Below are 24,721 nucleotides of genomic sequence, written 5' to 3'. Positions count from 1 at the left end.
CCCAACCTGACGACCCGCCGCGGTGAGCCGGAAGATCCCAACCTGACGACCCGCCGCGGTGAGCCGGAAGACCCGATCCAGTAACACCGACCCAGTGCGGATTCCGGAAGCGAAACTCCACAAGTCGGACGCCACGTCTGAAGCCGTCTTAAGGGATAAGGAAGACGTGTCCAACTACAAAGGCTTTGTACCAGAATATTAGGATCAGGGATAACTTGCTGATCGGTGGGACCTCTGCGCTGATCTGGAGAACGGGACCACTATGGGGGTCACCGCCTTAGCATGCACAGTCTGCGCTCCATTCATTTCAATAGGAGTGATGAAAATACCCCAGGGGGCGCCACCCAGCAGACCTACTGGAAGTGAATGGAGCCTAGTAGGCTCACGCGGTCAGCGCTCTCTTCACTGCAGGGGGTGCATGAACTCCACAGGACCCCTGTTCTTGGGATTGGCGGTGGTGCCAGCAGTGAGACCCCCACCGATCAGCAGCTTCATTTCTCCCCTGTGGATATTCTGCAGAGGGGAAAACTAGCTATTCTGGCACAACCCCGTTTCGGGGGTCTCACACGGACTGATCCTAATTGTGGAATCAGCGATTGCTGTCCGCACAGAGGATCCGTGGCAAAACGCAGACGCTGAAAGGCATGGAGTTTCGATTTTTCCTTCACACTTACGGATACGGATTCATATTCCGTGAGCGAAGACAGATGGCAGAATGCTCTATGTTGCTGCAGACGGCCTTTCTTGAAGTCAATGAAGTCATCCAACCGACAGCCCAGACGCAAGTAACACTGCAGATTGGCTGCGGGCACCCGCGTGATCGCCCAGCGGCGGCGCAGGAAATACACGCAATAAAAAACAGTGTAGTGCGCATGACTGACGGCGAGCCACAATACAGTAATAGCAGACAGCCAGGGTGACTGGGCTCACTGCCGAGCCCCCCGCCGATCTCAAGAACAGGGGTCCCGTGTCCCCCACAATGCGGAGGAGACTGAATGCAGCACTGGTTGCAGAAGCGCACTAACACTCCATTCATTTCAATGGGGCTGCAGAGACCCCCAAGCGGCGCCCACTCAGCTATATCTGAGCCCCATTGAAATGAATGGAGTGCTGATGCCACTGCAGGGAGAGAGGAGACCCCTACAGGGAGGGCAGAGGGGACACGGGAGATCAGTGAAAATCCTTGCATGAAGACCCCCTCACTGAGTTGAGACCCTGATGTGAAGACCCCATCGCTGAGTGGGGATCCCAACATAAAGACCCCGATGTGAAGACCCCTTGCTTAGTGGAGACCCCGATGTGAAGACCCCTCGCTGAGTGGAGACCCTGATGTGAAGACCCGTCGCTGAGTGGAGACCCTGATGTGAGGTCCCCCTCGCTGAGTAGAGACCCCAATGTGAAGTCCCCCTTGCTGAGTGGAGACCCAGATGTGAAGTCCCCCTTGCTGAGTGGAGACCCAGATGTGAAGTCCCCCTTGCTGAGTGGAGACCCAGATGTGAAGTCCCCCTTGCTGAGTGGAGACCCAGATGTGACGATCCCTCGCTGAGTGGAGACCCCAATGTGAAGTCCCCCCTGCCCTGTCACCCCCCGCCGGCGCGGTGTTTGTGGATTCCACAATTCTTCATTCATCATCGATCTTTTCTACTGCAGAAACGCTGGATTCGCAGCGCGTCCAAGGAAAGACTAGAAGCAATGGGATGAAACTGAAAGGGAGGAGACATAGATTAGATATTAGACAGTGAGGGGGATCAATGAGTGGAACAGGTTGCCACAGGAGGTGGGGAGTTCTCCTTCAATGGAAGTGTTCAAACAAAGGCTGGACAGACATCTGTCTGGGATGATTTAGTGAATCCTGCACTGAGCAGGGGGTTGGATCCGATGACTCTGGAGGACCCAATGACCCCCGGAGTTCCTGATGACCTTGGAGGACCCGATGACCCGGAGGTCCTGATGACCCTGGAGGACCCGATGACTCTGGAGGTCCCAATTGCCTCGGAGGTCCCTTCCAACTCTACAAGTCTAGGATTCTATGATAATTATGTTGCAGAAATGCAGTGGATTTTCGCCCTGGCAATTGACGGAGAACATAAAAATGTGCTTTTTCGCAGACGTTGAAGTGTTTCTGTTGGAGGAACGAACGGATTCTGCTTGGAAATCTGTTTGTTGATGTTTGAAAACCATCGGATCGCAGAACCGGCGCGGTCGCAGCAGCGGATCTGCCATAAGAACGCCGTACGTAAAGTCTACAACAAAAAACGCTGAAAATTACGCAAAGTTCGTTAATTCTGTCCGTCCGCAGAACCGTAGCAGAATGTCCGCAGCTCATCCATCCTGTGTAAAGGCGGCCATGGAGACGTCTGCTTATGGGGGCACGCTGGTCATTATGGGGTCTGCGGCTGTCGCTGCTGTTATGGGGGCGCTCCAACTGCTGTGGGGGAGAGCTCTACCATTAGGGGTCCCTCTGCCTATCATTATGGGGTCTGCGGCTGTCGCTGCTGTTATGGGGGCACGCTGGTCATTATAGGGTCTGCGGCTGTCGCTGCTGTTATGGGGGCACGCTGGTCATTATGGGGTCTGCGGCTGTTGCTGCCGTTATGGGGGCACGCTGGTCATTATGGGGTCTGCGGCTGTCGCTGCTGTTATGGGGGCACGCTGGTCATTATGGGGTCTGCGGCTGTTGCTGCCGTTATGGGGGCACGCTGGTCATTATGGGGTCTGCGGCTGTCGCTGCTGTTATGGGGGCACGCTGGTCATTATGGGGTCTGCGGCTGTCGCTGCTGTTATGGGGGCACGCTGGTCATTATGGGGTCTGCGGCTGTCGCTGCTGCTATGGGGGCGCTCCAACTGCTGTGGGGGAGAGCTCTACCATTAGGGATCCCTCTGCCCATCATTATGGGGTCTGCGGCTGTCACTGACTGGGGGCGTCCGCTGGGGCGCACTGGTACAGGGGGTGGGGGCGAGGCGGAACCAATCACTGCAGGGCAAAAGTTGCTGGTGCTCTATTCCCGGCGGGTGATATTAGAGGAGACACAACCCGGAAGCGTGCTGGTGGTGAGGAGCGGCGGCGGCGCGGAGGATGAGGTATGGGGGCTCCTGTATTGTGGGGGCTCCGACCACGTGACACTCAGCTGCTCCCCCTCAGCGGCCGCAGATCTCCGGGCTGTCCTCCCTGCAAGACCCCCGTGCGGAAGCTTTAATAGTAATAGTAGCCGTAGGACTTCTCTCCCCCGAAAGGTCCTGCAGGGGGCGCTGTCCGTCGCCGAGGAGGTTTCCTGCTGGTGTCCCCAGTGTGTTTGGGGGTCCCGGCCCCCCGTGTGACTAGTGGAGCCGTCCAGCGTGCTGTGGTGCCCGGATCTCTCCAGGAGCCGTAACGTGCATGCCAGACCGCCATGTTGTTCCCCTAGGACCCCCCTCAGTCACCAGAGGGTCCGGCGGTCGTCCTGTGGATGCGGCATAAAGGTTCATCTTGGAACAATCCCGTTAATACTTCTTGCCGCTGAGGGTTTGTTACAGTTCACTGGCAGCAAGCAGAGATCTTACAGTGTTTTCCCAGTTGTAGGTTAGAGGCGGCGCTGGTGACTAGAGAGGGCATGCCGGAGGTTGGTGGCTGCGCATCGGGGGCTAGGGGCAGCGTGCAGCCCAGGATCCCTGCTGATCTGCAGTTGGCAGGCCGGGGGCTAGAGGGGGCATGCCGGAGGTTGGTGGCTGCGCATCGGGGGCTAGGGGCAGCGTGCGGCTCAGGATCCCTGCTGATCTGCAGTTGGCAGGCCGGGGGCTAGAGGGGGCATGCCGGAGGTTGGTGGCTGCGCATCGGGGGTGAGGGGCAGCATGTAGTCCAGGATCCCTGCTGATCTGCAGTTGGGGGGCCGGGGGCGCTCCGTGGTCTCTGGGGCCGGGGGCTACAGGGGGTATGTCAGAGGTTGGTGACAGCGCCCTGGGGGTGAGGGGCAGCATGTAGTCCAGGATCCCTGCTGATCCACAGTTGGCGGGCCGGGGGCGCTCCGTCACCTCGGCAGTAGCCACACTTGGTATTATGCTGATTGGCTTCAATGGGAATGTAATACTGAGCCTGGCCACTGCAGCTGGAATAGAGCCGTCTGCTTCCTGCAGTAATCGGCGCAGCGGCCCGGACTCCAGCGTATTGGAGCCGCAGAGCCACTGTTGGTCTGTTCTTGAGTCCCCGTTCCGACACGTTGCAGTTATCGGCCGTCTGCACGGAAGGAACATCTAAGAGCTCAGATATATGAAGGAATGCGTTCGTACATCGCCGCGAGCGCCGGCAGGGCTCCGCCCCCTTCCTCAGGCTTTTGACTGACATGAATGGTGGGTGATGATGAGGTCGGTCCGGCTTCCGTCGTGCCCATTGGCATTCTCCCGGACAAAATCGTGCAGATTCATTGGCGTTTGGTTGAGAGCGCTGCGCCAGCGGCTCCACGGTGAACTGCCAGCGCGGATGTGAGCGGAGCCTAAGGCCCCCTGTCCACGGGCGTTGCGGTATTCTGCAGTGGATCTCTGCTGCGGGAGCTGCCGCCCTGAGCAGGAGCCGCAGACGGATCTCTGCTGTCAGCCTAATCTGACAGGCTGACCGCAGAGAATCGCAATGGTTCTCCGCTCGTGGACAGGGGGCTGCGCTCTCCATTGCAACGCTATGGAAAGCGTTCATTGCGTTCCACTCGGCCGGATTATCGCCGCGGGGAACGCAATGCAAACCCGCCCGTGGACAGGAGCCTTATGTTGTGGAGTCGGACAGGCATTCCTGGGGTGGTCAGTGATGGCGGCCGCCTGCAGGCGCTCCTTGCGTGTATCTGTGCCTGTTGCTTCTGATGATCTAGAAGCTGGGGTGTAATTATTTCCGCGGCCGCGCCTCTGCTCCTGTGTAATTATCGGTGACTGCCGGCGCAGACCGCTCCTGGCTTTAGTTTACTGCGAGGAAAACCGGAGCGACGACCTTTGTCGGTGAATTCTGCAAAAGACAGAAAAAGGCGGATCGCTGCCGTCGCCATAAAAACCTGCGGGGCGAGACATTGGGGCGCTGTGACATCATCGTATTAGTGATACCGTGGCTGCGAGTCAGATCGCAGTGATGTATCTGCAGGCGCCAGAACTGCCCGCGATGGTTTATATTCTGCTGCAATTAGTTTCCACTTAACTTGGCTGACTTCAGGAAACCAGAACAACAGTTGCAAAAAGCGAGGGAGGAGAGAGAGGGTCAGCGGAACGGGTTATTCTGCATTGTGGGACACTTTTTCTTCAAGCCACTGTGTACATACATTACTTATCCTGTATTATCCTCCAGAGCTGCACTCACTATTCTGCTGGTGGAGTCACTGTGTACATACATTACTTATCCTGTACTGACCCTGAGTTACATCCTGTATTATACTCCAGAGCTGTACTCACTATTCTGCTGGTGGAGTCACTGTATACATACATTACTTATCCTGTACTGCTCCTGAGTTACATCCTGTATTATACCCCAGAGCTGCACTCACTATTCTGCTGGTGGAGTCACTGTGTACATACATTACTTATCCTGTACTGACCCTGAGTTACATCCTGTATTATACTCCAGAGCTGCACTCACTATTCTGCTGGTGGAGTCACTGTGTACATACATTACTTATCCTGTACTGCTCCTGAGTTACATCATGTATTATATTCCAGAGCTGCACTCACTATTCTGCTGGTGGAGTCACTGTGTACATACATTACTTATCCTGTACTGATCCTGAGTTACATCATGTATTATACTCCAGAGCTGCACTCACTATTCTGCTGGTGGAGTCACTGTGTACATACATTACTTATCCTGTACTGATCCTGAGTTACATCCTGTATTATACCCCAGAGCTGCACTCACTATTCTGCTGGTGGAGTCACTGTGTACATACATTACTTATCCTGTACTGACTCTCAGTTACATCCTGTATTATACTCCAGAGCTGCACTCACTATTCTGCTGGTGGAGGCACTGTGTAATGCATTCCTTATCCTGTACTGCTCCTGAGTTACATCCTGTATTATACCCCAGAGCTGCACTCACTATTCTGCTGGTGGAGTCACTGTGTACATACATTCCTTATGCTGTATTATACCCCAGAGCTGCACTCTGGAGTCACGGAGTCTTTTCTTCTTCTTCAGGTGCCCCTGTAAATATGGCGGTGCGCTGTGATGATCTGAGGACGGCGGGACGGGAGCGGTGACTTTGGGATTGGGCGTCTACCTCAGGAAGCCATGGCTAAACTGGACTGGTTCATCAGCTTTGAGAACCTGCGGGATCTGAGGAGACTGTGTCACTGGGGGCCGCTCATCGCCCTGGGGGTCATTATCATATGCTCCATTGTAGCGGTCCTGGACTCCGTTCTCTGGTATTGGCCCCTGGATTCCCCGGGGGCCAGTCTCAATTTCCTCACCCTTATTAACTGGACTGTTATGATTCTGTACAATTACTTCAACGCGATGTTCGTCGGCCCCGGGTTTGTCCCTCCGGGATGGAAACCGGTAAGGATTGCTTGTGGGTGTCTTGTAGTACCGCTTCCTCCCTGGCGGAGTGCGCCGTTACAATACCTTCCTGTGAGACAGTCCTAAATGTACGGCAATGTGCCCTATACTGCGGGGCTGCGCCCGCCACGGCGCCACTAAGTCACTAACTCTTTATTGGCTCTATTTATGTGGTACAACTTATAAAACATTTTTTTAACTACCCTTTAAAAAAACTACAATTGTGCTTCCTGTCGCCTCGCCATGCGGGCAAACCTCGCCCATATATACCACCCCACACAAAGAATGGGGTCCGTGTCTGTGCGCCTCGCAGGGCAGGACTATGTAACCTGAATAGGAAGTCGTGGCAACATCCCGGTCGTCGGGGGGTTAATATGTGATACTTTGTTTCATGCCACCTACCTGTTGAAGAGTTTAACCTGTTGTTTGCTGCGTCTGCAGGAGAATGCTCAGGACTGCAGGTTTCTCCAGTACTGCAAGGTGTGCGAGGGGTACAAGGCGCCGCGCTCCCACCACTGCCGCAAGTGCAACAGGTAAGAGGCCAAAGCGGGTGGCCGGTGGGCGGTACAAGTAATCGCCGGCGTGCGCTGCACGGTACAAGTAACCGCCTCCTTGTGTCTCAGGTGTGTGATGAAGATGGACCACCACTGCCCGTGGATCAACAACTGCTGCGGACACCGCAACCACGCCTCCTTCACGCTGTTCCTGCTGCTGGCGCCCCTCGGCTGCATCCACGCCTCCTATATCTTCATCATGACCATCTACACCCAGCTGTGCAACAGGGTGAGCGTCCTCTACTGGTCCTCTTCTCCAAGCACTACCCGACTGCTTCTGTTTCTGCCCGATGATACGCCAAGATTCTTTCCCCCCTTGCAGATATTTTGCAGTTTGCGGCCCTTTTAATTAGTTCGCTCATTAACCCTTAAGGAGGCCACAATATTTGGCCATTTGCGTCTCCGCTTTTTTTAAAAGCCATGACCTATTTTTCTGTCGACGTGGCTGTTTCAGGGCGCGGTCGTTGCAGGGTATATATAACATATTGACTATGTAATCAATTCAATTTTGAGGGGGCGGGGGGGGGGGGGGGGTGAGAAGACGCACAAAAAGTTCTTGTTGTGGTTCTCTAATTGCACTCAGTCTGTGGTATAAATGGCGTGATATCGTCGTTATTGCACCAGCCTGCAGAAACAGGTAACAACATCTATAGATACATTTTTAGGTTTTTTTTAACAAATTAGTTTGGCATCGCTGCATTTAAAGTCCCAGAATTTTTGCATTTTTCCTTGGACTGTATGAGGCCTCGTTTTTGTTGGTACCATTTTGGGGTACATACAACTTTTTAAAATATATAAGAGTTTTAGATTATTTATATGCGCCGTAACAGACACAGCGATACCAGATGTAGTTTTTTGGGGTTTTTTTTTTTGTCACCCTGTAGGGGATTTGAACCTGCAATCTTCTGATCACTCATATAATACACTGCATTACTTTTTTACTGCAGTGTATTATAAATGTTGATTTACATTAGCCTTTACAGACCCTGAGGGCCGTCTTACACTGAACAATAGTCATAATGTAATTGCCCGCAGGGACCGAACAATCATTCTTCATTCGGTTTCTGCAGGCATAAGAATTGAACGGGTAGTCGTTTATCTATGATCAATGGCCCGTTAACTATGAATGCAGGCAGGTGGGTGAAGCAATCTCCGGCCAGCTCCTTCTGCAGTGTGTGAAAGCACAGGATCGATGACCGCTCTGAAGACCGTCAGGCACAGAGGCGCTCGAGGGTCACCCCTTATACATTATGATGGAGGGTCAATGACTTGCCCAGTCCACATTGCATGTGAGGGATTAACGGCGGGGATCGATGTTCAATCCCTGCAGTTGCAGTGGGGCCTCGGTTGTATGTCACAGCCGCCTCCCGCTGTGGATGGCGCCATCTACCTGCCGTAAATGTAAAGCCTCTTATGGGAACATTTGATGCATATATGGCCAGATGTTTAACCTTTTCATCTCCTTTTCCCTTCAGATCTCCTTCGGTTGGAATTCGGTAAAGATCGACATGAGCGTGCCGCGGCGGGAGCCGGCTCCCATCATCCCTTTTGGTATTTCAGCCTTCGCCGTCACACTGTTTGCCTTAGGCTTGGCGCTCGGTACGACCATCGCAGTGGGGATGCTCTTCTGTATCCAGGTGCGTTGTGGGTCGTGGCGGCCTTCTGTATAGGCTTTAACACTCGGAGGTTCACACAAAAGGGAATGAAGCCGCTGGTCTTGGCAGGACCAGACAGCTATGTTCTATCTGTGGGGCGGGAAGAAGAAAGCCATGTTTTAGGATTGGCATGCCCAACCCCTTGTTTCTAGGGGAGATAAGCAGCCAGTAGAGGGGGACAGAGGGACGAGGGAGCGGCGTATCCCCCAATGAGGGCACATGCACGCTCCGCTATTAAAGGCGTACAGGCAGCTTCATTGGTGAAGAAACAAGCAAAAAGGCCCGTAGTGTAATACCGCAGGGGTGCAGTAGGGTAATGAGATGGAAGGTCGATGCTTGGGACCATAAATGGCAGCGTAGTGGAGGGCTTTAGGCAGCAACCTCCCCGATGACCGGGCAAACCTTCGGTAAAGGCAGTGAAGGACAGGAAAGATCGCGGGTCGATGGTGCGCTTGGACAGAAGTAGGAGACGGGAGTCAGCGGCAATGCGATTCAGCTCCGTGACAGCGCCTTCATCTGGCATGTGAGTACTACATACAATAAGAACCTTTTAAAGAGTGTGGGCGGAGAGTGGGTGTGGTCACGGGAACAAGCCACATGATTGGCCAAAAGCTCTTAAATGGTATTTTTGTCATGTGACCATTTAAAAGCCTCGGGCCGATCATATGACTTAAGGCCCTTTTCCATTGGATGATTATTGCTCATATACCCGCGCTCCCGCCGGTTTTGACCAATAGTCGTCCTGTGTAAATGCATGCAGAGACTGAACGACTATCCCTTCCATATAAACCGCAGTCGGTCACATCTGAACTACTGCCTGCTTAAAGTGAATGGCGGCGGGCGGGGAGAGAACTCTCCTCCATGCGGGCCGCACTGTGAGCGTTGCCAGCAATACCCGCTCCTGTGTATCAGCCCAGGAGAACGCATCACTGGGACGCGCCATTGGGCATGGTGTGCCCCGCAGTTCGTCCCGTATAAATAGGCCTTTAGTCACATGGTGTCGCCCACGTGGCGCCGGCACTCTTCTTAAAGGTCCTTGTTTTATGCAGTACTCGATGAAGGCGCTGAAACACGTTGTCGCTGACTCTCCCGCTCTCCTCCATTCACCCGCTGTCTGTCGCCTCCTATATTGCTGCTTGGATGTCGCCTTCAGCAGTCATGGCGATGTTTGTAACGTGAAGGTAGTCGGGTCCCTAGTGGTAGCAGAGTGTAGTGGCAGTCGCGCTGATTTCAGCGGTCTGTCATGAAGACTCGGGGCTCATTCACATACGCGGGTTTTGGTCCGTGACCATGCAGCTGGTACAGAGCGGCGCTCCACTATTCTGCACGTATTTTGGCGGCTCTCGCTTTTCTCTTTCTCTGCATATTTATACATGCAAAACAAAATCCACAAGAAAGAACTCTTGTCTTATGCGCTAACAGGCGTGGACTCCGCACGCTTCACGAATATGTGCACACTCCCTTTTGTAGATTATTTGGATCCGTAATCCGACACTTGGTGGTTTTTGTTTTTTATGTGCTGCCAGAAACAGTGTGAGAAATACTCATTTGTGAACAAACCCAATGGGTTCCCCTCGCTCCGTATTCCGCGTGTGAATGAGCCCCACACCTCAGTTTGTAGCTGGCAGCGGAGAGGAGTCGCATGGTGCTCATTAATATTCATATATTCCCTGCTCGCTCCACCCACCCCACTCTGCTAATTGGCCGGGCTCTCAGTGCTACTGTACATAAGGAGAGCCCTGTCAGTCAGCGGCAGGGGGCGGAGTTAACAGTGAATATGTGAATATTAATGAGCACCATGGGGCGACTCCTCCCTGAAAACTTCCAGCTAGCAGTGAACTCCTGAAGGGGTTGGTTGCTGTGATGGTCCCTATACTGCAGACCGCTAATATTTAGTTCTCACAGTCTTCCTTTAACCCCTTCACTGCAGCTCTTCTTCGTTTTCTTTTTTTTCCCCTCACTTTCAGAAAATCATAGCGCTTTTATAGCGTTTTTTTTCCACTCGCATGATTAAAATTGCAGCATGCCGCGATTCTCCACAGTGAGCCTATTGGTGCTCCCCCTTCGCCAGCGATATTCTGTCGCCGCCGTGGACAGGCAGCGTACCAGAAAACGTGTAAAAATTTTCCACGTAGGGAGAAAAGGAAAAGCCCAACGCTGCAATATTTGGTGACCTCCAGCTTTTATAACCTCCATGATGCACATAGAATGACGTCTTTATTCTGTGTTAGAACCATTACAGAAGGGCTGATTTCAGTTTTGCCCAATGGGTTGCGTGCCCTGTGTGAGCGAAACGTTCATGTAAGCGATTACAGTATCAGAGCAACTTATTGTAAAGACCTGACCCCTCATAGGGAGGCTCTAGTACCCTGCTGTATCCAAGCTAGAGGCGGTACAAGATGTGATACGGGGGGCATGACGGCTCTAGTACCCTGTTGTACTGCCTCTAGCTTAGATACAAGATCTGATACGGGGGGCATGACGGCTCTAGTACCCTGTTGTACCACCTCTAGCTTGGATACAAGATGTGATACGGGTGGACATGGAGGCTCTAGTACCCTGTTGTATCGCCTCTAGCTTGGATACAAGATGTGATACAGGTGGACATGGAGGCTCTAGTACCCTGTTGTACCGCCTCTGGCTTGGATACAAGATGTGATACGGGTGGACATGGAGGCTCTAGTACCCTGTTGTACTGCCTCTAGCTTGGATACAAGATGTGATACGGACATGTTTGAAGGCTCTAGTACCCTGTTGTACCGCCTCTAGCTTGGATACAAACTCCATGGCAAAGGTGGGATTGTGACTCTCACCCCAAGGTCTCCAGACACGATCACAGCGATTGCCTATACTGGGATTTGCCGCTGAAGGCTACCTGGTTTTATAGGCCAAGGGGGGAACCACTTTTAGGGTCTCCAGTGACCGTCCATCTAATCACTACAACTCCCATCATTTACAGATCTGCCTGAGATGGAGCCGCAGGACGGGGTCTGCAGCAGAACGACCACCTCTTCTGGGGGCGGATTGTTTTTGACTGTGTAGAGATTATAAATGTTTTTGTGATTTATCATCTGGATTTTCGCCGACTGATATTTTTTTAGACAACTGGGAAGAGGGAGGTTTTTTAAACTTGTACTATTTTTATTTTTCTAATATTTAATTAAACTATTTATAATTTTTATTTTTTGAATTCTCCTTGTCGCACAACTGAGCCCTCGCACAGCCGCGTGGAGGCATAAAGGGGAGGTTCGGGTGTGGGGGAGGGTGGGACGAAATTGGGGAGGAGGAGAGAAAAAGGGGTGCGTCCTTAAGGGGTTGGCGCTGTCTTTAAAAAAAATACATCAGTTCTACCAATTTATTTATCTTTTTGTTTCATCTCCCTGCCCTCCAAAAAGTTTTACAATACACTATATGTACCCAAAAAATGGTGCTACAGCGCTCTGTGCAAAAAACAGCCCTCATACAGGCATGTCGGCGGAAAAATAAAGTTATGGCTTTTAAAAAGTGGAGATCACCCCCCCCCCCCCCTCCCAAAATTGTCACATCCTTAGGATCAATAGACCGCATCACTAAGGGGTTGACAAACCCTCAGCTGTGATCTGTGTTGGGTCTGTAAGTTTTTCACCTCAAGAATGTCCTCGTTCACTGACTGCAAGCAGAGATCTTGGAGGTGTTTGAACTAGAACAGTGTATTAGAAAGTTGCAGACCACTTCTTCTTCTCACAAAGCTCTGGCCCTTTAAGTTCTTGTCATTCCTCCTAGTTTGTTGCGCCTTGCCCTCCCCGTATTCGCTGCGTACCGTAAATGCGCCTCTTTTCTTCTCTCCTTGTCTGTTGATTAAACCGTCCGCACAATAGTGGAACAAAGCGCCGTGGCATCAGATCTCGTTACAGCGAGCCGGCCGCCGCCAGCCCTATTAGACGCGGACGCTGTTGTTCAGTCGGCCATTGATGCTTTTATTATACAGTAATTGATTTCACTCAGACAGTTAAATGATATACAAAGGAGCGGAGCGCCCGCTGGGAAGATCACGCACGTCCCTCGCAAAGCCCTCCCCGCGCACACCGGCGGCACGGCGCCCGCCCAGGGGGCGCATTGTGCAAAGGCTGACGACTGACGCCCGATCAAAACACTTATTATACCATCACATAAGAAAAATAAAAATGAAACGCTGCTGCCGCTCGCCGCGCCATTCTCATCCGTCATTTCTTGTGTATTTCCAGATGAAAGTCATCCTGAGGAATAAAACCTCCATTGAATCGTGGATCGAAGAGAAGGTACGTCCATCGCACAAACACGCTGCCCACTCCTCAACAATAGCCTCACATCGGGGCGTTGGCACGGGCTGCAGGTACCCAGGCACAGAGTACAATGGCCAAACCAAAGTAATGGCGGCCGCGGCGGCGCCCTCAGTGTAGTGCATCCTCTTCTGCCTGTCTGTTGTGTATGGGGAGGAAAGGGTTAATGTGATCTTAAAGCGACAGGATGCCTCAACCTCTTCTTCTGATCTGGCTCTGTCTTATAAGACGCCCTCCGCTTCCTCAGAAACCAGTTGACCGCACAGGTGTATGCAGTAATGCAGTGAATGACCCCCTTTATGTGCAGCAGTTGTCAGTCGTCTTTTAGTTACTTGCAGATTACAATCTGCTCTCCACACGCAGACTTCCTTCTGAGCTCGTAGTTCTACATAACAGCCTATCTGAGGAAAGGGAGCTGCAGTGTAAAGCATGGCGGAGAGACATAGCAACCAAAGCATCTAAAAAGACGCAGAGGGGATGTCCGACACCAGTAGATGATGGAGTCATGTAATCATAGTTGAGTGGCAGCCTCGGACGGAGCGCTATGTGATAAGGGAACACTGCGTCCTCTGAGAAGCCGATCATAAGAGGAGTTCGCCGGTCCCCATTGCAAGTTGTAGTGGTAGTAAGCTGCGTCCGTATATACAATGAATTGCCCATTATCAGAGCCCCGGCCCTCACATGATTGGTACTGCCCTGTGTGGTAATCCCCCCCCCATGACCGCGGAGCATAAAATCACGTGACAAGTTTTCCGCGGATCAGTTTCAGTGTGAATCCACAATAGATGGAGGAATCCAGCGATCGGAGCGACTACCAACGTCCCGTGACGATCCAGTCTTCTGCGCATGTGTCGCCAGTTTTCCTTTGATGCACATGCGCAGAAGACTGCCCAAAGCTCCTTTCCGGATCAGATCGTCGCAGGACTTTGCAGAGGACGGGGGTGAGTAGTTTCAGCCCTCTCATGGATGCGATCACTGGATGGGTTTTTTTCACTGGAGCGCCCCCCCCCCCCCCCCCATGACAGCTCCAGGTTGTCAGCTACCTCCAGTAACCAACAGCACGGAGCGGTCCCGTCCAGAGCCGGCAGGGCTTTACTGCTCAGGGGGTGCAGGTTATTACATCCCTGAGGACGTAAATAGACAATGGGGCCGTCTGCACTTTGAACACTGAAAACTAAAGCCACCAAAAATGGTGCAATTGGCCTTTTTTTTTTTTTTTCTCTCACTACGTAATTTGTTTTTACGTTATTCTGTACATTATACGGTACATGAAAAATACAAGTCTCCTCACAAAATGCGCTCTCGTTCAGCCATAGTAGTGGGAAAATTAAAGAGTTATGGATCTAGACAGAAGAGGACAAAAACCAATAATAAATGAAACCTGTGGTCCTGAAGGGGTTAAAGTAATGTGGCCGCGCAGAGTGGCGATTGTAGCAGGACGACCTGCGCCGAATGACAACCACAGAGGAAAATACTGCAAAACCCATTCCTGCGCGGCTCCAGCTCTCCTCTACGGCGAGAGAACATCTAATCCACTAGCGACACTCTTCATAAAGTATGTGCAGATTGTGCCTAGTAACAACACCCCCCCCCCCCTCCCCCCCCCGCAGGAGGGCCGAGGGGCAGATTGTGCCTAATAACTAATAACCCCCCCCCCCCCCCCCCCTGCAGGAGGGCCGAGGGGCAGATTGTGCCTAGTAACCCCCACCCCCCCTGCAGGAGGGCCGAGGGGCAGATTGTGCCTAGTAACCCCCACCCCCCCTGCAGGAGGGCCGAGGGGCAGATTGTGCCGTATAACCTTCCTCCCCCTTCCCGCCTGCAGGAGGGCTGAGGGGGGGGCAGATTGTTCCTAATAACCCCCCCTATCTACTTCCAGGCTAAAGACCGAATTCAATACTACCAGACTGGTGAAACGTTCGTCTTCCCCTACGACCTGGGCAGCCGGTGGCGGAACTTCCGGCAGGTGTTCAGCGGGTCTGCTTCGCCCGAGGGGGATGGAATACAGTGGCATGTTCGGGAAGGCTGTCATCGGTACACGCTGACGGTGAGAACTAGTGGGGCTGCAGTACTGAACATGCGGGAAGCGGAGCGGCTCGTTTACACGGAACTATTAGTTCAAATTGCGTTTAAATAATTTTGAGCGATAATTGCTCCGTGTAAATGTGAGAAAATCCCTCTGATCGTTCTGATCCTTATAGCGGACTCTGTCAGCGAGGAAAAAACGTATCGCTGGATCGCGGACTTCTCATTGCGTATAAACGCTCTCTGCTCAGCGCTTCACGAAGAAGGGGAAGCGCTGAGCGAGAAGCCAGGGACGTATTTCAGTCTAAATGCTCTGCACGAGCGCCGATGACCTTAGCGGGGACGTCCGCGCTCCTGCAGTCATTTAAACAACTGTTGGCCCTTGTAAAAGAGCCATAAGGGGGTATATGATAAAGGCCTAGTTTTCTGAAGTCCCCACTAGGGGGCTCATTGCACACAGGTATATTCAGCCACTAGTAGAGGGTGCTCTCCGTACGTAGGTATATGCAGCCACCACTAGGGGGAGCTCCGTGTGTGTGTGTGTGTGTGTGTGTGTGTGTGTGTGTGTGTGTGTGTGTGTGTGTGTGTGTGTGTGTGTGTGTGTGTGTGTGTGTGTGTGTGTGTGTGTGTGTGTGTGTGTGTGTGTGTGTGTGTGTGTGTGTGTGTGTGTGTGTGTGTGTGTGTGTGTGTGTGTGTGTGTGTGTGTGTGTGTGTGTGTGTGTGTGTGTGTGTGTGTACGTACGTGTGTGTGTGTGTGTGTGTACGCACGCACGCACACCTCCCCCTCTAGGGGGAGCTCGCTATATGCAAATACATATTGAGCCACCATTGTACACAATAATTGTCTGCAGTGAGCTCCCCCTTGTGGCTGCATACAGGCAGGACTTGTATTCTGTAGATGTATGGCTGCACATGAAGGGAGGCATCAGAGAACCCGTCCAACCCAATAAAGATATAGAATATTACCTATGAGCAGAGAATAAATATGATTTGCTGGAGGCGCCATGTGCTGTACGGCAGCTCGGGGGCGCTGTTAGCCGGCAGCTCTCTGACTTACTATGATTACTTGTTTCCTCAGGTGGAGCAGCTGAAGCAGAAGGCAGACAAGCGCGTGCGCAGTGTGAGTACAGCTCTGCTATCCCGCTCTACGTGCGATGGTGTCCAGATCTGTCCGCTCTGATCGGGGGGGGGGGGGGGTCACTAAATGTTGGGACGTGCAGTTACTGTGATTGCAGTCGTGTGCAACAATGCAGAGTTGATCACATGACACCAGGGGGACTCATGGATGCTGCTCACTTTGGGTGGTCTTACATCGTTGTCAGAAGCTGCAGCTGGGCTTTCACTCTGAGGACCCTGGCACCTGCTCAGGGGTGACGGGAGCTTCCTGGGGTGTAATTCCTCTTGTCGCCCTCTAGGTGCGGTACAGAGCGGTAGAGCATTACAGTGGTGCCTGCTGCCCACTTACCAAAGGCATCCGAACCTTCTTCACCACACCGTGCACCGAGGAGCCGCGGATGAAGCTGGCGAGAGGAGATCTGGTGTTGGCCACCCGAGGCCTGAAGTAAGTACCGCCTCCGCCCTCCACAATGTGCGCAGCTCGCTGGATGGGAGGGGTTACAGTAACCGTCTGCTCTGTGTCCCGCAGGCACTGGATGTACGGAGACAAGATTACTGAGGGCGATCACCTTCCAGGTAAGTGGCCATCACGTACAAGATGCTAGGTGTCCTAGTGTTATTAACCACTTCAGGACCAGAGGATTATTTTTCAGTGTAATGAGGGTGATTTAGTGTTCCCGCTGGTAGTCTAGGAAAACTTTAAAACTTCCTTCTCCCACAAAGCTGCTGGATTCCAGTGCAGGCCGCAGCTTTGGATGTGACTGGAGGCGATGTTATTGAATTACAGTCTTGTTGCCAGTTTAGGGTTCTTGATATATACGTTTTCCCCTCCAGATGGAACCCGGGTCCGGGGCTGGTTCCCCAGAAGATGTGTGGTGAAATACGTGTCCGACAGTGGCTCCGACCAATCAGATGACGAGAAGAAGACGAGATAGCATAACGATGACGTTGGCTACTACTAGTTATCTCAGATCTGAAAGGGGTTATCCAGGTTTTACCATTGATGGGTTATGCTGACAGTAGGCCATCAATACTAGAGCGGTGGCGGTGTGATTCCCGACACCCTCGCCATGGCAGCACTTTGGCAAGTGCCGGAGCCTCTGCCTCTGGTCTAGGGATCGGTTCGCAGCGCTGAACGCTGTACTATTGGTAGCGCCTGCTGGGTATGCTCACTTGGAAAGGCACCACTATAAACAATCGTATGGCGTTCGCGGTACAAACCGATCCAGCGACCGATGTAAACAAGAGAGCCGTGGCCCTTTCAAACATCTGATCGGCAGGGGTGTCTGGCACCAGATCCTACCATTGTATGAATGGTGGCCTACCCTGTGGCTCCTTTTACATTACCGTGTGCTGGTGATGACGAACGCCAATTAGTGAGCTCAGCGCTCATCTACTGGGTCTTCGCATAAGTCACTCCGCCTCTGTTAGGGGATGACCAATCATTTGTCCCCATAGGACATCATTATGAGCAGCGTGGCCAGATGTACCACTGCCGATGATTTTTTAAAATTTTTTTGCACTGCATAAAGGATACGATCACCCGCCACACCAGCGTTTGCTCATTAGTCGGGTGACCGGCGCCATCTTCGCACAGCCCGATCAGTAAAAGAACATTCTTGTCATGATCATCCTGACTCGCAGGGATAGGGAATACCCTTCAGATCAATGGAGGTTTGACCGCTAGCTATACGTTCAAGCGCTTATCTATCTCCGGCAGCCCCATTTAAATGAATGGTACGGTGGTACTTTTTCGGCGACCAACACTCCCCACCCTTCAGGAGCCGCCAGAGCCCCATTCTTGGGATCCCAAGTCATTCTCTTCACTGATCTGAATGTAATCCCCTATCCTGGGGATGGCTTTCCATCTTGGCACAACCCCTTTAAAAATAGGCTATCCATTTTAAAGCCTGGGTAGACCCTTTAAAGGGGAACTACGGAGACATTACTAGCTGCAGTCATAGACTCATTCATTAATGTAACCTACCTCTTCCGCGGCCATACTGTGTCTTCACACCATAAGTACACCCACATGGCATCATCTTGGGGTTCATATTCCCGGGCGGGTTTTCCCAACGGCCATGACCCGTTCTAACTTTGTTCCGTATGGGGCTAGTATGACCAGTCATCGTCGCTCCTCTTAAGCATCAGAGTTGCTCCCCAAGACTCGGCTATGTGGGTGTCCTCATCCTCATCACTCTAGAGACCAGCAGGACGGAACGCGCTGGTTGCTTCTCTTGGTCAGTCACCGTGTAACAAAGAGTTCTGCAACTTTCTAATGGACTTTGGGGCAGATCTAATAGAGTGTGTACGGCTGAGAAAGAAGACCCCGTGTCTCCATTTCAGCCTATTACCCCACCAATGGTGATTCAGTGGAAGGTAAAAGCCAGTTCTACTGGTTGGGGGGTGGGGAGACTACTCCACTTCAGAAGGGGATTAGTCTGATTGCCTGCTTTGAAGTAATCAGTGACATAACATGTAATATACCCCAAGCCCCTCTTGTACTCTTCTAGTGAGTTTACCACTTGCTCTAGCAGAGAGTTCCATAGTCTCACTGCTCTAACAGTAAAGAACCCCCCATCTATGTTGCGTAGAAACCTTTTTTCCTCTTGATGCTAAGAGCGCCCCCTTGTTACAGTCCTGGGTATAATAGATGATGGGAGAGATCTCTGTACTGACCCCTGATATATTAGATATAGTTATTAGAGCGCCCCCTTGTTACAGTCCTGGGTATAATAGATGATGGGAGAGATCTCTGTACTAATCCCTGATATATCTATACATGATTATTAGGTCATGCATGAGCCTTTTTTTTTTTTTTAAAACTAAATAACCCCAATGTTGGTTGCCTCTCTGGGTATTGTAGTCCGCCCCATTCCATTTATTACTTTAGTTGCCCCCTTTGTACCCGCTCAAACTCTGATCTGTTCTTCTTTAATCCCGGTGCCCAAAACTGTCCACAATATTCCATGTGTGGTCTGACTGGAGAGGAAGAACGATCTTCTCATCATGCGCCCCTAGACCTCTTCTGATGCCCCCATGATCCTATTTGCCTTGGCAGCAGCTGCCTGACACTGGTAACTGCAGCTAGGCTTACAGTTATAAAGCCCCCATTCCTTCTCCATGTCGGGGTCCCCAGTGGTTTCCCATTAGTCTGTAATGGTGACATGTATTTCCTGCCCGTCTGCAGAACCTCACATGTATCAGTGTTACTCCTCAGCTGACACTTGCTGCTCCCAACTTATCCAGATCCTTCTGCAACCGTATACAGATCTGCCCTCCATGCAAAAAGCAATCCCTCCTAAAGAAGGAACACCCCCCCCCCCCCTCTAGAAGTTGTCGGATGGATGAAACTTTCTGTGTGATTGTAACGCTGATATAAGTGATTACAATATCAGAGCAAAAGGATCATCTAGTGTGGAGAACCGACCCCTTATAGGGAGGCTGTTGTACCCTGTTGTACCTCCTCCAGCTTGGATGCAACATGTGATATGGGCAAACTCGTAGGCTGTGGAAGTTGGTGCCCCAGATGGTTCCATACATGTTCTATTGGTGATTGGGCGGCCACAGAGGTGTGACAATGTTGTGGGGGCTTCCTGTGACCCCCTTGTGTGTGCGGCCGAGCATTATCCCGCTCCCTCTTGGAAGCCGCCATGAGGGGAACACATGTGGCTGCAGGATGTCCTGAACATATTGCTGAGCTGTCATTGTCCCTCGTATCACTACTAGGGGGGACCGACTGTCATATGTGATGCCCCCCAGACCATCACACCAGCAGGGGGCAGTATGCTGCTCAACAGCAAAGCCAGGATTGACGCTCTCACCCCGAGGTCTCCAGACACAAACACGTTTGTCGTTGGTGCCCAAACTAAAGCTGGATTCATCGCTGAAGACAACCCGTTTCCCCTCCGCAGCGTCCAGTTACAGGCGAAGTTGGGTGTCAGAGGCCATATATGTAATGGGGGCGTGAGACCAAATATCCTAGCAGCAAGTGCCTGGAAATGGTTCCGATAGACACGGTGCAATGATGGCGCCCCTTGTCTCTGGATGGCAGACAATGAAACGTTTGGATCTGCATGTGGTTGTCGGACATCCTGAGCCCGGTCACCTTGTGTGCCCCCCATCCACTGGTCCCAACACCCCCTAACAGTCTGGTCACATGCTCCTCTCTACTGGTGGTCTGTAGGCGGCGTCCTGAGCCCGGTCACCTTGTGTGCCCTCACACATCCGCTGGTCCCAACAACCCCTAACAGTCTGGTCAGACGCTCCTCTCTACTGGTGGTCTGTAGGGGGCGCCCTGAGCCCGGTCACCTTGTGTGCCCTCACACATCCGCTGGTCCCAACAACCCCTAACAGTCTGGTCAGACGCTCCTGTATATGTAGCGGGTTTAGAGATCTAACAGATCAAAAAGAATAGGGCCCAATACTGCCCCCTGTTGCTTTCTGTGGGATCCTCCAGGCTCTTTGCTCCCTGGGCAGCACCACCTGCAGGAATCTATAGATGGAGCCATAGGCCCTTTAGATGCCGCCGTCTGGCACACTGTGCGCTGCCAGATTTCTGGGTCTCCGTCCCCTAGAAGCCTTCGATGGAGCACGGTCTCTCTTTTGCTGATTCCTGTGGTGCTGCCGTTGGGCATCATAGAAGTCTGCAGGTGCTGGTCTGTATTGTTACAGTGTGTGTACGGGCTTCGCTGATACAATGTAGCAAACTTTCAAGCCACTCCCACAGGGATGTGTTTAAAATGGGTATATTGTAACAGGGGTGGGAGTTGGAGTGTCACGCTGGGTTTTGAACGTCAATCAATGTTTCCATTCACCCACAGCAAGCAGAGATCTTAACATAGTACATTAGAAAGTTGCAGATTTCCCTTTTCAGAAACCAGCAATGTAGCAGAGTGCGACGACTGCCGGCAGGAGGTGCGTGCTGTCTCTGCACCGTTCTGCATCTCATCAGTGTTCATGTGACCATCTTACAGCCCGGGGCCTCCTTGTATCTCGTGTCTCATCTTCATGTTTGTCAGTTTTCCTCTTCATCTATGGGGGGGTGTTCGTATTAGGGAGGAGTATCTGCCCTGCACTGGAGCCGTTGGCGTCTGCTGCAGTAGGGGGCACATTGGAGCCTTTCCAGTATTCGGAGGGGCAGTTTCCAGATGTGCATTATTTTTATATATATAATATGACGGGGGCAGCTGTGGGGGAGGGGGAGGGGCTTCTCATGAAATCCGTTGTTATAGTGCTGCATACTATTGGATAAGCCGAGCCTTGGTGACTGCAGGCAGAGGTGGGGTGCTGCGGGGACCCTCCATCCCCGAGAGGTTGGGGTGCTGCGGGGACCCTCCATCCCCGAGAGGTTGGGGTGCTGCGGGGACCCTCCATCCCCGAGAGGTTGGGGTGCTGCGGGGACCCTCCATCCCCGAGAGGGTGGGGTGCTGCGGGGACCCTCCATCCCCGAGAGGTTGGGGTGCTGCGGGGACCCTCCATCCCCAGTGCAGTCGTGTCACGGATCGCAGAGCTGAGTTTGTTACTTGCTGTTTTCGCTCCCTGAGGCCACATTCGCACGGCCGAAAAAATTGTGTGAGCTTTTTGCATTGCGGGGTCACCATTATGTACCCCGTTATTTTGAATTGATTTAGTTTTTTTTCCTGACGTCACGATGGGCGTCAAATAGCGTCCTGTCCTATTTTTGGGTGTTCCTTCAAAGCGCCTCGCCCATTGTTTTCAGTGGGAACGGAAAATACGCCGTACACGTGAGTGCGATGCGATGTGTCCCATTGAAAACCAGGGGAAACACTTGCCGATCCTCTGAGGGGCTCAACGCCACGCAGGAGGATTGTTACTGTACTAAAGGGACACAAACGCCTCACATCCGCGGGGACATCGCGTGTTTCTGCGCCAAGTTTTATGGACTGCTATCTCGCTCGGCCGTGTTAAACTAGCTGAAGGACGGAAAATGCAGGATATGTAACTGCAGCCCCATGTTTTCTCTGATGTTACATAGGACTGCAGGTAAACAACCTGCTGCATCTGTACTCTCATGTTCATGGTGTTACCGTAGCGTAATACAGATATAGCGAGTGGCCCCTTTATTACCCCCATCGAGCAGCGCGTTGGACTCCTTTGGCCTTCAGAGCTGCAGCAATTCCTCGTGTAAATTCTATACTTGTAGTTGCCGCAGATTAGATGGCGGTGCTGACATGTTCTGACCAGCTGACAGGAAGGGGTCAGCAATTCATGCTGCTTGCGCCAAATTCTGACCTCCCATCAGCAGCAGTAATCTGGCTCCATCTGACCAGGAGATGTTTTCCCGCTGCTCAGTGATACAAGTTTTGCGCTCTTTTGCCCGCTGGAGTCTTTCTGTTTCTCTTAGACACAATGGCGCTGGAACTGGTCGCCTGCTGTTATACCATCCGTGCGGAGGAACGGCGAGTTGTGCGTTCGGACACGTTAGTTGGAGCTCCAGCGTTGTATTCAGCTGACTGTGCAGCCTGTTGGTCAGAACGATTCCTGACATCCTCCTCCGACCCCTTTCAGGGATGAGTTGTTTCCGTCCGCAGGATCCCCTTTTGCTGGATGTTTTCCTCGATCGCGCCATTCTTGGTATACTCTCTACACCATTACATGGGAAACCTGCCTGCAGTTGGCTAGTCTAGCACCGATGACCGGCCTCGTTGGAAGTCGCTCCGATTGCTGTTTTTTTTTCCATCTAATGTGGATTCACACTGAAACTGATCCGTGGAAAGCGTGATTTTATGCCGCACTCCGGGGTCACGGGGAGAATTACCGTACAGGGAAGCGCCAATAGGGAGCGGGCCGGGGCCTCTGATAAAGGGGCCTTTCCGTCTATATCATTGTAATGTTGTGTAACAATCTCAGCTCTGCTACATTGACGTGCTGCTCTGTTCCTCATCGCCATTTCATTTGCTTTGACAGTGGTGGCCCATTACTAAACAAAAGTGCAAAATAGATGAAACATATGAACCCAGAGTTGAAAAAACCGCGTGGTAACAACTAAGTGGTTAATTGTTCGCACGGCTTCATCTGTGCCTGTTAGCTGCCAGTTTGAAAGTTTGCACTGATTGGAGTTAGAAGTTCTCCCCTCTCCGCAGGATAACGGATAAGGTGCTGATCGTTGGGGTCTCACCAGTGAGCTCTCCACCCATCTTGAAAATGGGCCCCCCACGCTCTGCTATCCTGTCGCTGCCGCGGTTGCTTCTCCCCACCAGCGATGTCGCTGTGAATAGAGCGCTGGCCACACACGCACCACCAACGCTACATTCACGTCAGTGGGGCTCAGGGAAATACCCGAGGGGGTGCTGCTTGGGTATCTCCGCAGTCCCATTGAAAGTGAATGAAGCGCTGGATGCATTCAGTCGACCCCTTGCTGTAGTAACCCCCCCCCCACCGTGAGGAGGAACACGAGACCCCGGTTCTCAAGAGCGGCAGCTATTTCAGCTAGGAGACTCCCACTTATCAGCAAGGTGTCCCATATTCTGTGGAGAGGGGGAACTTGAAATTTCAGTACAACTCCTAAAAGTACATGCGGGTGCATCCTTCGCCCCCGACTTCGGAGATTGATCCTGTTTCTTCCGTCCCACCTTTAGGAAGAGTGGAGAGCGCAGGCTGCGGCGGTCCCCGCTCATCCACCTTGTTTTGGATTAGTGCTCTTCGCTCCCAGGCTGGCAACTCCGGAGTTAACTAAATGCCAAGCTCACTGACTGTTCGTTGCGGTCTCTTCGTTCTCGCCGCACTGGAGTGGTTTCGTCATGGACTAGCAGTAAAAGGAGCAGCGTCCATTCTCCTACCCAGTGCGATAATGGTGCAGCGGTGCGACCGTGCTGCCACTTGTTTCATGCTAAGAATGCCCGCCCCCTGCTGCTCCTTTGTGTCACCTGGTTCTATCGGACTCCGCCTATTTGTCTTTCTCTTCCAGAAGAGGAGTCTTCAGCCTCTACTTCTCCAGCTGGTGAGGAACTACAACTCTCAGCATGCGCGGAGCAGCTGTGAATTGGGTGCCACCGCTTCCGTCCCCCTTTTTCTTTTTTCTTCTCGTCTGATCTGTGATTTTTTTACAAATGTTCTGTATGTTGGTTGGTAATAAAAGACAGAAAACTCTCCGAGTCGTGATTTCTCTTCCAGTCGCACTCCGCAGCGCCAGCCCTGGGATTTCTGCATCTTGCGGATTTCCTTGTACATACACCTTATTTTATGAAGACCTTCTTTATCCACTGACGCTCCAAAAGTGATAGGATGGGGCTTAATGCCATCAACGACCCTCTCTAACCCGGGGCAGTGCAGCAACTTGACGTGGCATCGATTTCACAAGTGGGCAGAAGACGTCTGGAGGGATGTTGAGGAGTCTGGATAAGCCCCCCCAGCTGTGGGGTATTTGTAGGAGGATAGTCCAAGAAGGGCTGCAAAGTGAAATGTAGCAGGCAATGAACCGACCCATGCCATAAGAACACACCAGTATGGAGCCACCACCATCCTACACACTGCCTTGTTGGCAGCGGGGGTCTGTGGAGTCTACCACACAGGAACCCTACCATCAGCCCCAAACTATTGGTACGGTGACTCA

General features: G+C 52.2%; 1 protein-coding gene and 1 long non-coding RNA gene across 2 annotated transcripts; both read left to right on the top strand.

Moving 5' to 3' along the window:
- The first annotated feature begins 3,012 nt into the window (after positions 1-3,012).
- Positions 3,013-17,695, top strand: ZDHHC6 (zinc finger DHHC-type palmitoyltransferase 6). The gene is made up of 11 exons (XM_066601423.1): positions 3,013-3,081; positions 6,142-6,501; positions 6,943-7,034; positions 7,125-7,284; positions 8,531-8,692; positions 12,934-12,987; positions 14,885-15,052; positions 16,109-16,150; positions 16,446-16,591; positions 16,676-16,722; positions 16,981-17,695. The coding sequence occupies exons 2-11, from the start codon at positions 6,235-6,237 to the stop codon at positions 17,079-17,081; spliced, it is 1,239 nt and encodes a 412-aa protein (XP_066457520.1). The 5' UTR covers positions 3,013-3,081; positions 6,142-6,234; the 3' UTR covers positions 17,082-17,695.
- Positions 17,696-21,334: 3,639 nt separating this feature from the next.
- Positions 21,335-24,258, top strand: LOC136626411 (uncharacterized). The gene is made up of 2 exons (XR_010792653.1): positions 21,335-21,461; positions 21,602-24,258. It is a non-coding gene; the product is annotated as an uncharacterized lncRNA (long non-coding RNA).
- The last annotated feature ends 463 nt before the right edge of the window (positions 24,259-24,721 follow it).

The sequence above is a fragment of the Eleutherodactylus coqui genome, chromosome 4, assembly GCF_035609145.1.
Source record: "Eleutherodactylus coqui strain aEleCoq1 chromosome 4, aEleCoq1.hap1, whole genome shotgun sequence".
Classification (NCBI taxonomy): domain Eukaryota; kingdom Metazoa; phylum Chordata; class Amphibia; order Anura; family Eleutherodactylidae; genus Eleutherodactylus; species Eleutherodactylus coqui.
Note: the sequence above shows the minus strand (reverse complement) of the source record. Positions and strands in the feature narration are given on the sequence as shown.

Bases quoted from the DNA above. Each gene is read 5' to 3' on its own strand.
- ZDHHC6 (XM_066601423.1), top strand. From the start codon at position 6,235: ATGGCTAAACTGGACTGGTTCATCAGCTTTGAGAACCTGCGGGATCTG. The intron at 7,285-8,530 runs GTGAGCGTCCTC...TTTTCCCTTCAG, and splicing joins ACACCCAGCTGTGCAACAGG to ATCTCCTTCGGTTGGAATTC. The intron at 15,053-16,108 runs GTGAGAACTAGT...TTGTTTCCTCAG, and splicing joins GTCATCGGTACACGCTGACG to GTGGAGCAGCTGAAGCAGAA.